Genomic DNA, 14,587 nt, shown 5'->3' on the forward strand with positions numbered 1-14,587 from the left:
ACATCATCTGTATTTCTTGTTCTTGGAGGATGAATTTTCCCGAGTTCAAACATTTTGGAGAACTATGAAAACTTAAATGTTATTTTCATAATTTATACCATTTCTTAAAAAGAGTTTTCATCCCCAAATACCTAGCAGGAGAAGAATAATATTTTGTACCAAAATATTATATAGAGAGCAATAAGATGCAACTTTCAGTTCTCTGGTGAAAAAAGATTTTGTCTTGTCTAAGTTTCAGATTTCAAACATACGTAGCAGTGCAGCATGCAGGCCACCAGCTGCACTGGTGAAAATGCCCTGTGTGATGTTTTCTCATTGAGCAGACTCAAGTAACGCAGCTCAGAAGGTGTTCAGGGGAAGCAGCCTCTGTCATAAGCCTGGCATGGTGTTCTGGGATATGTCTTTCTCAAGGCTTTTCCCACCCACACTAAGGACTGTGAATTTCCCACTCCTTTTCCTTGAAAAATGAGTTTTAAAAGACCTGAAAGGAATGTATCTATGCAGTTTTAAAGGTGTGTTTGGCTGAGATGAGTCTGTCTGGGGGGGTGATTTCAAGGGGGAAGAGGTGGGGAGAGAGGAAAGGGAAAGAAAAAGTTCTCCGGGTCCCTCCTCTTTCTTCTCTAAGGGCCCCAGATTGTGGCTGGCTGTAAGAGGAGGGCAATTCCTGGCTTCAATCTATAAATTGAGAGAATAAAAAAAAATCCACAGAAACTGAAAAATGTAACCCAGCTGGATACATACCCCAGTTTCTTAGGCCTTGAAGGAAATGGTAGGAGGTAGCTCTCCCTCCTTTTTTCATCACTATTGGTATAAATATGGAAGAGGAAAAAAAAGCTCAGGGGAGCGGGGAAGAGGAGTGTAAGGGATGGGAAAGGAAAACTGGACTTATCTTTGCATGCACCAAGGAGCACATACAACCTCTGTAAGTCAGGAATTATAGTGTCATGGCAAGCATCCCAGCATCAGACAAGGGACTTACAGTATTGGGGGGAAAAAAACAAATATTGACCAAAACTGATATGTGAAAATCCATCAGGGTTAACTATTTCAGCTCCTCAGTCAAAGAGCTGATTTCTTCCTTGTGCTTTTCTGTTTGGTGAAACAAAACAGGTCTAAATCATCACGCTGATTTAAATAGAACGAGGATGTTGTGGTTTGTTTTTTTTTAAAGTATTATTAACTAATAAATTTCGGGTATACGTTGTGATAGAGCAATCTGAGGCAATATTTTTGCTCTCAAAAGAAAAACAGAGACCACATCTAAAAATTTACAAATTCAACAACAACAAAGTAATTACGAAATTTTAAAGCACTGGCATGGGGAAAAAGAAGAAAACCAACAAAACAGATTTTCAGCTATGCTTTGAAATTAGATGGTGAACAGATGCCTCAGAAAGATAAAGGAGGGCTCCTTTCAGGCAGCACAAGATTTAGGCAGCCTTTGGTAGCACCAAAAGGCCTCTGATACTAGATAAGAGAGGTGACATCAGACAAAAGCTGTGCGAAAGCAAGGCGACTTTGAAAATGAGGGCCTTGCAGGAGAAAGAGAAATCTTGTGAGAGAGCTGCCATACATCTGTCCTGTTTACATAGAACCACCCGCTTCCCACTACTACCTCCTACAACTGCTAGCAAAGGCATAGATAGGGAATCTTTGTCTTCCTCTGGCAGAAACCTTTAACTATCCTGTGTTTCCATCATCTCCACCCTGATAGCTCCCTGTGCTCCACAGGAATCATGTCAGAAAGGCCCTTTTTTTGTCAATCGCACGTGACAAAACCTTCCCAATAAGCCAAAGCGATCTGGCACACGTCTCGCTGGAGCACAGGCAGGGAACACCACACGTCAGCTTCCAGAGCGTATGTGCAGGGCTCCACTCTGCTTGACTGGTGTTCAGGCTAAAAACATCTGCTTGAAATTTTTGTATGCTGCATCCAAGATCTAAAATTTAAATACAGCTTTCTGGAGGTTTGAAAGCTACATGAAAGTGCCAGAAAGCCTGTAAAGATGAAAAAACACCCAGACTCTCTTGAACTGATGACAATTCCTTCTCTTACTTTTCATTATACCGTTATGTTGCAACTAATGAACTTTACTGCTAAAAGATAACCAACAGCAAAGAAATGCTAGGAAGAAGCAACCTAAGTCTATTCAGTTGTTTGCAGGAGGTGGATTTTATAATTAGTTCAGAGCAAAAAATCCCCTTTATTAGCATATTAATCTTGTTGAACAGTATTCATCTTTTCCACATCATTTTATAGTGTGCTATTCCTTTATCAGTCATTCAATTATAACACAGTGAGATTATTGGAGTTTAATCTAGGCACTTAACACAATGTTTCTTTCCTCTTCCTTTCCCTTCAGACAGGGAATTTATGAGACTTTGGGCCACATGCTATACAAATCAATGCCATTGCTCAACCCAGATTACACTGTAGTCCAGTAAACGCAACAGGTTTTCATCTTGCGTCCTGAGCCCACGGGACCCAGACTCCTTAACCATAGTCTGGGGGAAGGGACTACTAAGGGGATTTTATCTGCATTTTGCATGGATTTGAAGGGACTACTTTCAAGAGTAGAGTTGAGTCAACTGCAAATTTTTTCAATAAACACATTCTATCTTTATAAAAAATTTTATTTGCCAACAACAAAACTATATGTAAAAGGTTGTATTTTCTGTGGCAGCATTTTTGTTGTTGCTGTTTTGAAGGATTAGTAATGAGTAAAAAACCTGGCAAAACAAGGTGCAAAATAGGAGGGAAAGGGACAGAAAACAGAGAGATGTTGCTATTCATTTTTTATTTAATTCTTTTTAGTTTGTGAATTTATGGTTCTTCCCAGGATTTAGGCTTTCCATCCTACTTTGAGAATGAAAAATGTGTTGAAATACTATAAATTCTCACTGCATTAAAGGATTACTTCTCTACCATGTCCAGTCAGGAAAATACCTTTCTAAGTTCAGAAAGCTCTAAGGGTTCGCCTGTGTTGCAGCAACACATTAATGCAAACCTTGCCTTATTTTGGGGTATTAGTAAGCAGATCAGCCCTTCTTCTGATTCCCCCTCTTTACCAAGTACTTCTCTCCCCATGGTTTTTGGAAGGACCCTCAGGACCACACTGCCAGCTTCTCTTTCCATTTCCCAAGGGAACCCTAAGCCTTGGCTTCGCTTTGGTAAATGTTTTAGGTAAGCATGCCATCACATCTTTTGAGTAAAGATGCCAACCACGCCTAAGGGTGGCCAGATATGCCGTGTTAAATGCAGCTGAGAAGTTATAAAGGGCTGGGCAAGATTTAATACAAGCTGTGACTTCACCCATTAAGTCGACAGTGAGGAGTGACCAGTATGCGTGGTGACAGAGTGGTTCTGTCACCCTTAGCTTTGGCTTTGTAACAGACCAATTTGGAGAGAAATACTAAATGAAGTCCAAAGGCAGGATATGTCTAAGAAGGCAGAGATACTATTTTGATTTAGAGATAAGAAGGACAGCATGACATCTTGTTCTCTGCTTGAGTTTCAAATGCAGTACATCGCTGTAGGGGGACGGGTGCTTAGATGATGTTTCATCTCTGCATCTCTGAAAATAATACATACAGACCTGGAAATGGATAAGAAAACAGTTCTTTCTTTTTTGCTTTGTGTGGCAATAATAAAAGGTATCGCAGAGTTCCCTATGATGTAAAATTTTACATGAGGGATGGGGTACCTTCACTGAAGATAGCACAGAAATTCAGCAGCTGTGTGGGATCACCACTCTGGTTTGTGCAGGGATTGCTGTTAAACAGTTAAGCACGTGCAAGTGGTAGTATGTCTTCTCACAGAAAAATGTCTGCTGCAGCTAAAAGAAATTAACTGACTTATCCCAGCACTTTCTTGCATGTCAATGTCTTAACTTTTTAATCACAACCACCCTGTGTAATGTGGAAATAAAGAACACCATCATTTTCCAGTAATTACCAGAAACATACACATTTTCCAACAGGGTGACATTATGTCATGAATTCCCTTGTCAAGAGGAAAAAAAGACAAAACATATCATACTTGTTTGAGAAGGCAAAGTGATAGATTTGTCATGAGGCTAATCATCTATAAAAAAAAAATCCACTATTATCAACTTCCTGAATTTCTGAAAAGGGATTCATTTTCTGCCTGAGCTAATAATGAACATTTTTCTTCTATTCATCATCTTCAGTTATTTTCTCTCTCGAGATTCATTTATCACTAACTACTGAACCCAAGAAATAAAAAATAGGCAACTTCCCCTTTTGAAGTAATAGCTTAGAAGGCTATTAAATCAAGAGGCAAAAGATGGATTTCGAAGATATACATTAGAAATTCTTGTAACAGCTGGAGGTTTTTCACAGAGGATATGCACCGCTGGTTTAGTAAAGGTATTGGGGAAAGTAAGTTCATCCTGTGACAGCAGAAAGTGGTGAACAGTAAATCAGTAAATTGTTCAGGGTTTTGGGGTTTGGCGGGTTTTTTTTTGTTTGTTTGCTTTTTTTTTTGTTTTTTTTGTTTGTTTGTTTTGTTTTGTTTTTTGGTTTGTTTTGTGTTTTTTTGTTTGTTTGTTTGCTTTTGTTTGTTTGGTTGGTTTTTTTTTGTTTTGGTCCCCTGCCCCAGACAACACTCACAATAAAAGGAATGAAATTGTAGAAATAATGAGATCAATGGCACTATAAAGTGCAATTCACGTTGCAGGAATTAGTCTAGGATGACAGTTCAGGCACATTTTAAATCTAAAATAGCCTGTGTTAAAGCAGATCATGCAGATGCTTGAAGCCTTGCCAACCCTTCTGCCCGTGCACAGCTCCCAGCCTGTCAGAACCTCACTTAGGGCACCGATTGACTCTTTTGCACTCTCAAGATATGGAGTGACAGCCACGTGGGTGGGAACAGCCCGAAATGCTTTTCCTGTGGTATAGTGGGCCCTGAGGCTGCCCCGAGGATCTTGGAGTTGCGGCGGTACTGAGCCATCCCTGCTGCTGGCAGAGCTAAGAAATGGGGCATTTCTGGAGAGGAAAAGAGGAAGACACAGGATTTTCACTTCAATTCTTCTCTTGTAAGATTCTGTTATTGCATTGTCTTATTATCCCCTACCTTGTATTTTCCAATAAAATGAGGCCTCATACTATCAGCCTGTGGAAACACAGGAGAGAAGATCCCTTACAGACATGAGACTGAAAAAGCAGGATTTTCTTCTTTACTTTTGAGTAAGACGGAGAGAAGACCTCCCCAAATTCCCTCTTACCTCATCCCTTGCTCAATGTTTTCTGGCATGCCAGGTAAGAACCATATGAACAATCGCTATTGGAGGTGCTTGCCTGACGCTAATGGACACACTTTCGCAAGGTTATTGTGTAAGCACATTCAGATCACTCGCTTGGGTCCTGGCAAAAGTCTCTGGGCAAATCAGGGAGTCTAACTTCCAGAAGGAGAGTTCTGAGAGGTATGCTTCAGCAGTTCCAGGACACTAGGATTCACATTAAGGTACAGGTTCCTGACATTAATTAGTTCCATGCTTTCTACGCTGTCTCACTGGGATGCTGTCCAAACAAAGCTTCTTGCTCTAACTTGCTACGCTAAAGCAAATGTATGGGATGTGAGAGATTACTCTCTTAGATTCTAGCCTGTTGGTCTGAAACCAAAATGCAGACAACACCTATGAAGTCCCAAACATAAAGCAATTTTAATATGCAAGGCTGCCTCTGTGCAGGAGACGCTCAATTTCACCGGCTTGCAAAGCTGTTAGCAATAAGCTGATAGCTGATAAGCTCTGTGACTTATTTCTACAGTGTTTCCAAAGCCATCCCAAAGCAGGAAGGGATGGTGTAAATTCAGTCTTTGCATTTGGACAATGTGACAATATGCTTTTTGTTAGTTAAGCCAATACAGCGGCTTTCCTCTACAGATGAAACTCATGGATTCCCTGCTTAGGAAGCAGAGACAGCTTTCAATAGCAAATTCTCATCTCAGTGTTGTATGAACTAAGAGCAGGACTGGAGGAGGAGCAGAGGCTTCAACATCTGGTATTAATGGCATCAAATCATGTCACAGGTCAGCAAAACAATTTTATTCACTAGGTGATTTCTTGACACTGATTGCTCTAACGCAGAGTTGCCAACAAGCCCAGCTATCCCTAGGCAGCACCCTAGAAGTAAATAATCACAGCTGTTTCTAGAATTTTGCATAGTGGATATTGAAATGGATTCTCTGCTTAACATAGCAGACAGCTAGCAAGAACAAAGCATGAAATCAAATTCCATCAATCCCTTAAATTTGTTTATGCAACCCATTGTTACTGCTCACAGAACAGCTTTGGCAGGCAAAGGCCATGACAAAATGTAGCCTTAGTTTATACAGAGCAATTTTTCCCATCTGCCATTTTTGTTGTCAGTTGTTTTGTATTGATTTCTCTCCACGCAGTTCCAAGTTTAACCTGGGCACAGCTGCATTGATCCAAGAAAGCTGAAGTAATTTGTCTCTTCTAGTGAAGCATAAATGGGGCAGGAGATGGTACCTATCACCATTTTTCTGGTAGGAATATGTTAGAAGCTCTTTCCCATAGCACTGATGTAGATTAAGCCTGTACTTATGACTTTTCATACAAATATTTCTGGTAATTCCATTTTATCTCTGGCAAGTGAAATGAAATTCATACCGAGGCACATGTTCTCAAGTAACTCCTTCCATCATGTGGGAATGAGCTGACTCAGCACATGAATTATGGAATCACAACTGTGTGGTGCCATATCACAGCCCTTAGATTTATAAAGGGGATTTTTCATTAACTATAAGCAGGATTGCTTAGGCTCTACAATAAAGCGATTTGACCTGTATCTACCTGGAGCCTCGCTTTATTTATTTGATGAACTGGCACATGGGATGTGCCCTACAGGTCATTCTCAGTGGTCACAAGTGCCTATGCATTTCTGTGGGGTCCCTTCTTCAAAACCCTTCTGGTCACTCCACAGTCACGAATGAGAAATTGTAAGCAGCCAGAGAAATCATGGCAACAGAGCATCGATCTTATGTGAGGAGAGGAGCAGAGGCCGTTGACCTTAGTAAAGCAGAGTCTGAGATGGAGACCTGTTCACGCCAAGCAGAGGGAAGAAAACCATTTAAGTTAAAAATATCTCTCTGTAAGATGACCACAAGGGCATCCAAATTAAAGGGTTGTCGAGGCAGTGAGGTTCAGGGCTGCCAGCCTAACTACCAGTAAGGCTCAGAAAGTTCCTCTTAGTCCTTTTGTTTCTATGGTAGGTGTAGCCCTGACATAAAAAATTCCCAGTGGCACAGGAGTACTACAGATACATTTAAAAAAATAAAATGTAAATGATAGAACTCATTACATATGCTGTCAAGGAATTAATCTGCCTTAATTTTAAGGCTTTTCAATAAGAAGGCTCCACCGTAACAGTAAATGCTGTTAGAAAGTGTGATCACTTCTATTCATAGCTACCTTTCAATGCACTCTGAAGTTGGAGGAAATCCAGTGGCTTTTATTTACCAGCAAAAGCTTCACGGCAGATAAAGCGTCAACTGCAGGAAACTTGCAATTCTTTTTTTGCTAACGAGCACTGTTAGATTATTGCGTGACAGGAAGAATATACCCGGGGAATACCCCCCCGAACATTTGATTCTCCCTGGAATATGCTTTTATGAGATAAGTCATAATAAATATAATGTGCCAATTGTCTAACCTATTGGGAAAGAGCAGGTACATGAACAACTTGGTGCAAATATGAGAACCTACTGACAGGCACAGACATGCTTTAAATGCCATTTCCAATCAGAGCACTGTAGGTGAAGGCCAGGCATGTAGCCCAATTGTATAATATCTGGAAATTATCCTCTTGCTGTTGACAGGAATGACTGACAATGGTAAGTCACCTCTTACAATGCCTGATACAAAAATTCAGGAATTATCAAAATGGCCAGCAGAAAACTGCAGAAAAAAAGAGGCTCAAACAGGCAACTGATAGGAGCCCTAAACAACTGATACTGGCTGAGAAATCCAAAATGTGTCTTTGTAATATGGAATTCCAAACTTCAGGCATGCCATCAATGAAGGGCATGAAGTGACCTACATTTTAAAAGTCTAAAGACTGCCTGGCTTATTGTTCCAGCTAGAAACTTCTAATTTATTAAGACTCCACTGCTTTTTCTTTGAAAGGGGTTAAGAGCACGATTCACATTTTCATTTTGTTGAGCACCCAACCAGGTGCTCCTTCCCTTCTCCCATTTGGATAGCCATCATCGGACACAGCTTCTCTACCTGCTCCCAAACTCCCCAAACAAGCTGCCAAAGCTCTCCCCATTAGCTAAACATATAAGGAAAGAAGCTCCAACAGTTTCCAAGAGGAGAATGATAGACAGGATGTTGAGTGGTAAATGAGGATATTTGGAATACATCTGTGGATGTATACTTTGTCATTTGCTACTCAGCCCATCTCCCGCTCAGAGGAATGGATTCTCTTACTCAGCAGCAGCTGTTATTGTTTGGATTGTAAATAGTCATAAGCCATATGGTGTGGCAGAAGAAAAAAACTTCACACTTTCTCACATGGACAAATATTATTATTGCAAAGCATAAACACATCAATATATGTGTCTTTTCTCTGGGGAAGCATATAGCCTCCAACCTGATTCTAAAAAAATTACCAGCTTCCAGATGAGCAGATTACCTGTAAATGTTGGGTTTGGATTTTTAGAATTTGGATGACTTGACAGAAAACAAATGCAGGCATGCAGTAGATACAGTGCTTTCAGTTCCATAGATGGGATGAAAAAGAAACACAAAATATAAATTGAGGTTGAAAAATGGGAATGAAAATCAGGAGGAAGGGAGAAAAAAGTCATTTTATATGCAACTACTACGGAAAAATATATTTCAGTATCTTTTGCTATCTACTATCTGACTACACCAAAAGCAGTGGGACTGTGGCATATCATGCAAATGAATCAGCGGTTTCTTCACACATGTGAATTGGAACTTTCCACCTGGTCAGTGATGGGTAAAGCATTTCAGATGTTGGTGGACTGTATGCAGACAAGAGCAGGCTTCTCAAAAACCGTGGGACCTCTGCTTGGCAAGGGAAACTGGCGACGATCAGCGTTTCCAGAATTTGGAGCAAGGAGACGATGCAGCCCACTCCCTTGCTGCGCCCAAGCTTACAAATGAGGCTTCCCCCCGCTACACCTGAGACTGCAGAAAACCTGCTGAGTTCAGAAGAAGGGTTGCTTTTTTCTTAAATGATTACTTCTTCAGCATTCATGTTTAAAACCTACTAGTGCTTTTATTTATGTTATTGCTGAAGTACTTTTTAGCTTATCTTTTTACTTTAAGCACTTCAATTAAAGTGTGATCACCCTTTCCATTGTATGGTGAAGCTGGCACCACACACAGTTCATTTACAGTTTTGCAGAGCCAAGTTTCTGAACTACATCCCCAAAATCTTAGCAGAGTGACCCTCAACTTGCCAATAGCAAACACTGGCACATCCTATTCCTATGGTTAGACAGACCCCATGAACCCATGACCTGGCAATTAACATTTCTCTTATACTCTCCTTCTCTCAGCCCATTTCAAACACTGCATTGACACCAACTGTCACACCACAGCTGTTCTGAATTTATATGAAGAAAACCTCCTTCACTAAGAGATTTTGTTCGTGACTAGCTGCACCCCAAATTAAATGGTCCAGCAGCTGATAAGGATGGCAGGGCACCCCTGAGCCTGCAAGAGCGATGCTTGGGCTCAGGACACCAGCAGCCATGAAGGCGAGTCAAGAGACCTTCCACATTCATCTGCCCTTGGTGAGAGTCACAGTTCAAACCTGACTCATAGAAACAAAGAAACAAAAAAGGCAGCAAACCAGCATCTAATAGGAACTGAGGAAAAAAAACCCCACATCCCAATCTTTCAACAGGATTTGGTTGCAGCCATTTTGCTCTAAGGACCTCTCTCACTCCCCAGTTTTCAACATAAGATGACTATAGGATTAAGCACTTTTCTACTGCTGTTACACTTTCTATGCTGATGTCATTAGCCACATTCTGGTTATCATGTATTTCTTTACCAAAACTCAAAACTGGAGCTGAGGTAAGCAAAATGCCTGTGATCAGGAGAATGGGTCCACTACTGCCTTTGAAGCATTAGCATGCCTCAAAGCGTTTTCTTCTTTTTATCTTTGACAAGGGACGTGGCTGAGTCCAGTGATCCCATATGGACCAGCTATCCTGACTCACTCTCAGCCAAGCTGGCTAGACAACCCCATCCTCAAGACACACGGGGAACCAGCTCACCAGCTTCCAGCATTGAGATACTCTGCAGAGTGAGTTGAGAATCCCCTCCAGATCTCAGCTCAGCACAGCAGTCTTACTGCAAACCTCGCTTAACAATGTGGACACTGGCATATCGTCTTCGTGACAATTAGCTGGCTTCTTCCACAGGAATGCAATGCATTTGCTGTTTTATTTTGAAATTACAACCAATGTTTCCAGGCTCCTTTCTTTTAAAATCCTTCCTGAAAATTACAGTGTTCACACAACCATAGCCCTATTTTTCAAAAATCATTTTTGTTCCTTTGGACATTTTAAACGATTAAGCTGTGTTCAAGCGCAATAAACAATGAAGAAAATTGCATTGTCCTACAAGCAATGCTCTGTGACAGGAAAACATTAGGACACATGGGCACTTATTTGAAAATTTGATTTCAAGAGATGGGAAATCCCATAGACAGGAGTTTTCATTGCATCTTCTTCATGTAGTGTTTACAAAGCTCAGCTCTGAGCTCAGGGCTCTGCTCTTGGCAGAGAGAGCTCACCCAAGAGGAGAGTACAGTCAAGTGAAGATGGAAGTGCTACTGTTCTGGGAGAACAGCAGTAACAAAACCGCCATCACTGCAAAAAAAGAACAAGCTGAGCTGCTCTCTCAGTTTTATTTTTTAAGAAATATTTAAACCACTTAGCAAATCATGAAGGAGACACATGCCCAAAGCCATCACTGGACAAAAGGTTGCCTGAAATAACTAAACTGCAAAGGTAACTTCCATACAGGGGAACCCACTCAATATATATGTTCAGACAACCACAGAGGTTGTCTTTACCCACAAAACTCTTGGTTTACAACCAGATTGCATGATCATGGCCTAAAGGTTCAACAGGACCATCATTTCCACTTGCAAACCTGCTGTCATGAGCTAATGACGTTCGTACAAATTGTATATACAAGACAGCAAAATTAAGAAGCTGACGTAGCTTGCAAACTTGAACTAAATTATATGAAAAAAGATTAGCTTAACTCATACATCTTCACAATGCAGGTTGGTTACGTACTCCTGTATTTTCAGCAGTTGGACAGCCAAACAGTTACTTTAGTTGTCTTTTTTAAAAGAAGGAAATAAAAAGAAGTCCTTGCAAATTTGAACAAGTTTTACATTAATCACTCCCGCTCAACTGCACTGCTGCCTGTGGAGGAAAGACCTGGAGATGGCTGAAACGGTGTCATCAAAGAGTAAATACACCAATGGAGTAAGAGTCATAGCAGCCCTGTGACGGAGACAAAAATCACTGGTATTTTAAAAATATGTAAACCGCAAGATTTTGCTGGCATACCTTACTACGTGAACAAAGTACAATTCACTTTGTAAGCAAGTGTAGTAACATTGGTTGTACGGTGGCTTCCTCAAACTCATCTAAGGCTGCCTGTGGCAGTGCCTGAGACGATAAGCCAGACACACTGATTATACGTTTTAGCAGCTAGATCATGCCTCTCTCCCTCAGAAAAAAAAAGTGTTCCTTAAGTTACTTTAGAAATCCTCTAGCTGATTTCTTTCTTTTCATCAGGCTAATATGAATGTCCTGATTACCATCAGCAACAAGAGAAGGCACAATAAAATTTACTTGTCCTAACCTGCAGCTATTGGTATGGTTACCTCCCTATACTTAAGCAGCATTATTTTGTCTGGCCTTTTAACTCTTATGGGTGAAACTTGGACTTAAAAACACCCACCCTCTCTCTTGGATGAAATGGATAATTCAATGACTGAAGTATTATTTGCATTTTGATGGAAAAAAAAAAAAGAGAGAAAAAAGAAACAAAAGAAAATGGCTACTTAGAGAACATGCAGAATACAATGAATACAGAGAATGCAGTTCCCAGAAAGAGAACAATCATAATTAGTCATTTTAAAAGTTTCTCCCTATGTGAAATAAAATTAGGCTTTGGTTTTATTTTTCTTTTTTTAAAAGCAAAAAAAAAAAAAAAGCCCTCTTCAAATATCTAGATAGCAATCTCACAAATTATTTTGAAAATCTAGGTTACTATTATGTTTAAAGCAGCTGCTTAGACAAAAACGCATCTATTTAATGAGCTGACATGTTTCCCTTTCAGAAGAAGTCAGATGAACTAACTGTGAATCAGATTTGTATCTCGATATTAAAAGAGAAATCACATTCCACTTTCCCATGGAACACGACAGCAAGCATGCCTGTTACTGTCTCACCCCTTTTTTAATCATTATATTATGTTTTCTGCTTAATAAAAACCATATAACCCTGCAGTCAGAATACCAAAATCACTTCCATCTTAGTTTTCAGAAACTGCTGAATAAAACTCGGAACAAAAATAATCCCTCCTTCCCCACTCACATGGTTTACTTACCATCACTTTATTCCAAAACTCAGTTTCACGTGAAAAATGATCCATAACAATGAAATTATTTCTTCCTTGTCAAAAGTATTGCTCCAATCATTTAAATTATGGACTGAAGAAAAGGAAACATTGTGCTCCACAGAGCACTCTAAACACACACTGTTGTTTTCGCTGATGCAATGAGGCTTCTAAGCAAACGAGTTTGCAAGCAAGCTGGGTAGTGGCATTTTCCTTATGATTCAAAAGCAAAGTATGCCTCAGCTAACTGAATGCTTGCACAACGTATAATAAAGGAACTCAAGGATTCATACATGTCTCTAACATAATAATTTGTAAAACTTCGACTCGTATTACCATCTATAACTCTGCCACACCTCAAAAATGACGTGCCAGATACAAACTTTTACTGGGTGCTATGTGCAGCCAAGAGAAAGATAGCTTCAAGCCAGAGGCTTGTATTTAAAAGCCTCTGAAGTGTAAGTCCCTAAGGTGTATGAAGTTACATTCTGTGTATGGAACGTAACTGTGGAGTCCTGCTTGCTATGTATATAAATATCATAAAGTTCATCATAAACCACACGTTAAAAACATCTAGGCTGCCACAAAGCATTACTGGATTAATGCACAAAACCATTGCGATAGGAAGAAGTTACAAAAACATATTTAAATGTGCTTATAATTGCCACTTTTAACGACTGAAAAAAAAAAAAATCCCAAACTCCAAGAAAACACAGAAGAATTTGCAGTGCGTTTTTGGAGAAATGGGGGTAAAAAGATCCAGGGACAATCTAAATGCTGCATCTTCTTCTCCATAGGCATGCAGACCTGTCTGTGTCCCAAGAATAGAGGCTGAGGAATTTAGTAACAACTCTCTGCAGTAAACTGAAAAGGGGGAAATACCTAACAACTTAATGACCGCCTGTTAGTTAGGAGACTCCAGTGCAAGATTTGTCATTTATTTTATCTGCCTATCTTTAAAGCTTTTGGTCAGCTGCCTTCACAGATAAACCTTGTGAAGGTTCAAAATCTTTCAAGTCCCACACTAAAAATATCATTCCAAGCAAATAAATGCTATGCAGACCTTTACATGACCATCAAGCCCTCACCAGACTGATCAGATAACATTTTTTTTATTTGCAAGCTTTTGCTGTTTCTGACACATTGAGGTCTGAGGTAGTACTCACTCTGCACCTCTTGACATTTCCTAATGAGCTGGGACACTGCAGGTGCTGTGGCTTGGAAATTGCTGAGACAACCTAGATGAAAGTTGACCACAGCTCCAAGCGTTAACATTTAGAAGCTTGCATTTTCTGCCAAGCTCCCATCTTTAACAACATCCTCCTGTCTTTAACATCTTTCTCTGATGCCCTTGCTGTGCCTGCTGGCTCTTGTAACTACGAGAAGTGGACAGGCAAAGCCAAGTAAGAATATGGATGGCAGCGGGGAGCGGTCCCAGGGGAGCCCAAGCAGCTTCTGTTGGGGGTGCACAGCTGGAGCGAGCCCTCAACAGCTGGGCTGTGAAACACCTACCCGGTGGTTTTCCCTGGGTAAGAAGTAGTAATGCTATCACCCCGTTAAATCATTAAAAATGTAAGAAAAGAAAAGCCTTACACCTTCTTACAGCTTTGGAAATTCTACCTATATATATAATACCAAATAATACAATATACACATAATAGCATAATATCTACGGTATTACAACCTGAACAAGTTATGCACTTTCAGGCAGCATTTAATTAGGTCAGTGGGACAAAAGGAAAAGGAGAATCAAAATGCCAAGTTTACACCCAATAGTGTTGCCCAGGCTAATAAAACAACCATACCAGACTCTGACTGCACACTTCGGCCTATTTAACACTTGCACTATTTAACACACCGATCGACATTTGCAATCCAATGATCTGACTTCAGATTTCCCGAGTCTATGTCAT

General features: G+C 40.3%; 1 protein-coding gene across 6 annotated transcripts in view; it reads right to left on the minus strand.

Annotated features, from left to right (window-relative positions):
* The window catches only part of LOC142034537 (SAM and SH3 domain-containing protein 1-like), a 570,133-nt gene that overhangs the window by 186,979 nt on the left and 368,567 nt on the right, over window positions 1-14,587 (minus strand). The window contains exon 1 of one of the 6 annotated variants that reach the window (XM_075036019.1): window positions 12,666-12,868. The exons of the other annotated variants lie outside the window; for them this stretch is intronic. Within the exon in view, the coding sequence (XP_074892120.1) occupies window positions 12,666-12,710 (45 nt within the window). The 5' untranslated portion in view covers window positions 12,711-12,868. Of the gene's footprint in view, window positions 1-12,665; window positions 12,869-14,587 lie in introns of those variants that run through there. 6 annotated transcript variants of the gene reach the window in all.

Source organism: Buteo buteo, chromosome 9 (assembly GCF_964188355.1).
Source record: "Buteo buteo chromosome 9, bButBut1.hap1.1, whole genome shotgun sequence".
In the NCBI taxonomy this organism is placed as follows: Eukaryota; Metazoa; Chordata; class Aves; order Accipitriformes; family Accipitridae; genus Buteo; species Buteo buteo.